Here is a 2938-nt window from a genome sequence, read left to right on the forward strand (position 1 = left end):
TGTGCCATGGTGCATGCTTTTTGCCGATGATATCGTTCTTATGGGAGAGTCAAGGGAAGACCTAAATAAGAAGTTGGAGTTATGGAGAGAAGCTCTAGAAGTGTATGGTCTGCGCATAAGCCGTAGCAAGACGGAATATATAGAATGTAAGTTCAGTCTGAGAAGGGAAAACTCCAATATAGAGGTGAAAATTGGAGAGAACATCCTACGAAAAGTTAAAAGTTTTAAGTATCTTGGGTGCATCATACAAGATAATGGAGAGATTGAACATGATGTAAATCATAGGATTCAAGCAGGTTGGTCAAAATGGCGGAGTGCATCTGGTTTTATATGCGACAAAAAAGTGCCTTTAAAACTTAAAGGTAAATTCTATCGCACCGCTATAAGACCGGCTATGCTGTATGGTACGGAGTGTTGGGCGGCTAAAGAGGAGCACGAACATAAGCTGAGTGTGGCAGAGATGAAGATGTTGAGATGGATGAGTGGTCATACGCGATTGGATAAAATAAGGAATGAAAATATAAGGGAGAGAGTTGGAGTAGCACCCATTGTGGAAAAGATGGTTGAATCGCGTCTCAGGTGGTTTAGACATGTGAGAAGAAGACCGATAGAACATCCAGTCAGGAGGGTGGATGAGATGGAAGATGACCAAAGGGCGAAAGGCAGAGGAAGACCCAAGAAGACCATCCATGAGGTGGTCAAACGAGATCTACATATAAACGGTCTCTCTGTAGACATGATACATGACAGAGCACAATGACGTCGTTTGATTTATGTAGCCGACCCCACTTAGTGGGACAAGACTTTGTTGTTGTTTGTAAAAAAAAAAACATTACTGATGTGAACTTTAGACAAAAGGGTTAGTTATTCCTAATCATTTATTTTTCCTGTTAAAAAGTTCTGCATAATCATAAAAAGAAAATCACTATAAATTCTTAGAAGTAGTGTTCAAAATGAAGTGAACAAATTCAACTATGCAAATGAAAACTCCATTATACTGACTAAAATTACCTTCAGGAACCTGCAATCTATTCTGCCTGGTGATTGCAGAGTTAAAAACCTGTAAATCTGTGGCGGATCCTTCCCAGCCAGCCAAAACATAACAGAATTTGAGGTCAAATGAGCATGCTGCCAAAATATTCTGTGAAAGTAAACCGTTCTTATTACGGAAAGGTCCTTGCTCATCCACACCAACTGTCACAGGTACATGTATACTGTCAACTGCTCCCACACAATCCTATTAAACAATATTGACACAATGAGATAGAATCAATCCCAAACAAGGTTGTCATCAAACACATTTCAAGAAATCTTACTTTAAAATATGGACAGAATCTAGTATCTTCAAAGATTTTCGGAGGAACTTCAGAACCAGGAGGCTGAAAATAATCCAGTGAAATTGACAATATTGCATTCAAGACGTTGTTAAAATGTCGACTGATAGTTTCTCCAGAATAACGAAATAACTCTTGAACGGCCCTTGTCCGCAGATTATGTCCAATAATGAACATAAATATGGCCAGTTGCTCCTCAATTTTGATTCGATTTGTGTGGCGTAATAAACCCTTGGCTTGCAGCATATCACACAACTTGTAAAATATACTCTTATCCATGCGGAAGTTCTCTAGACAAAGTTCATTTTGACCATTAAGTACCGCATCTACAAACTTTTCACCTTTAGATGCCAAGCAACTCAGATCTTTGGGTACATGATTCCCAGAGACTCCATCCTTTTCCTCATCAGAACTATCCATTTAACAACTAGGACATCAACAGATGTGAGTTAGAAAATGGAATATGGAAACGAAAATTGTTCCACCATTAAAATATAAATCAATGAAAGGCTCATTTTGTTTATACCTTTTTTAACCCCTTTCCCCCCACTCCATTCATGCACATAGGCTAAAAGCCAAACAATTCCATGTATAGGACTAAAAGACAAAAAATTTTGTTCATGAAAGCATATGTTAATGAATAGTATTCATTAACCGTTACTCTTAATTTAATCATTTAATCTCTCTAAAAAGAAATTTATAGTTTAAGATTTTCAGGTAGTAAATTTTTAAACTTTTCGCTTAACATGGGCACCCTAAGGGGTCATTGAGCATGTGCCCTTAACGCAAATGTTAAATGGTTAGAATACTCTTCAGTCTTCACTAAAACACTCAAATCACACTCAGTAATACTAATATTACTCATTAACAAGTTTTCTAGTTTAATTTACTAATCTATTCCTTAATCCATGACTACCTAATTCAAATAGCTCTTTAGTCACACAAACCAAAACTTCAGCACTACATAACCCATCTCAATCTTAATTAATCACTTGTACTAAAATAAGCTTAATCCATGTTCAGAATAGTAATTACCCAATCTAATAACATGTACACCTAATTTCAACTCTTAGAGGTATAATTCAATCACATATAACATAATCAACCCATCACAATTCAGCACAATCAAATTCATACAGGAGCATGATAACTCGTAAATCATAGTCCCGTGACCTAGAGTTTGAGAGAATAGCACTAACTTTCATTAAAGATCCCCTACCTCAAAGTGAGTAATTCGTAAGTGAAGTGTAGAAATTGGCGGTGCAGCAGCGAGCGTCCTCAGTCATCAGCGGCAGCGATATCGACAACCGCCATAGCTCGCAGCAGCAGCGGAGAAAGGGAGAATGGAACAGCAAGCACGGCGGAACAGGGCAATGCAGCGGTGGCAGAATCAACCTGATTGTACGTCACTAGCAGAAGGGCAGAAGCAGTTCCGGCGGCTCCACTACATCTCGTTAACAAATACTCCAACTATGTTTGAATTTTGAATAAATATATAACAATTTTTAGTATTTTTGGCTCGTCAACATAGATATTAAATTATTTTTAATAAATAAATTCTATTTTATTTGTATAAATTTAAAAAAATATAAATATATATTATA

General features: G+C 37.1%; 1 protein-coding gene across 1 annotated transcript in view; it reads right to left on the reverse strand.

Moving 5' to 3' along the window:
• The window catches only part of LOC107464685 (uncharacterized), a 6286-nt gene extending 3512 nt beyond the window's left edge, over positions 1-2774 (reverse strand). The window contains exons 1-3 of the mRNA XM_016083636.3: positions 2554-2774; positions 1317-1761; positions 1012-1237 (exon numbers count right to left, since the gene is read on the reverse strand). Coding sequence (XP_015939122.1) covers positions 1012-1237; positions 1317-1754 — 664 coding nt within the window. The 5' untranslated portion in view covers positions 1755-1761; positions 2554-2774. The remainder of the gene's footprint in view (positions 1-1011; positions 1238-1316; positions 1762-2553) is intronic.
• Positions 2775-2938: the final 164 nt, after the last annotated feature.

This window comes from Arachis duranensis, chromosome 9 (genome assembly GCF_000817695.3).
Source record: "Arachis duranensis cultivar V14167 chromosome 9, aradu.V14167.gnm2.J7QH, whole genome shotgun sequence".
Classification (NCBI taxonomy): domain Eukaryota; kingdom Viridiplantae; phylum Streptophyta; class Magnoliopsida; order Fabales; family Fabaceae; genus Arachis; species Arachis duranensis.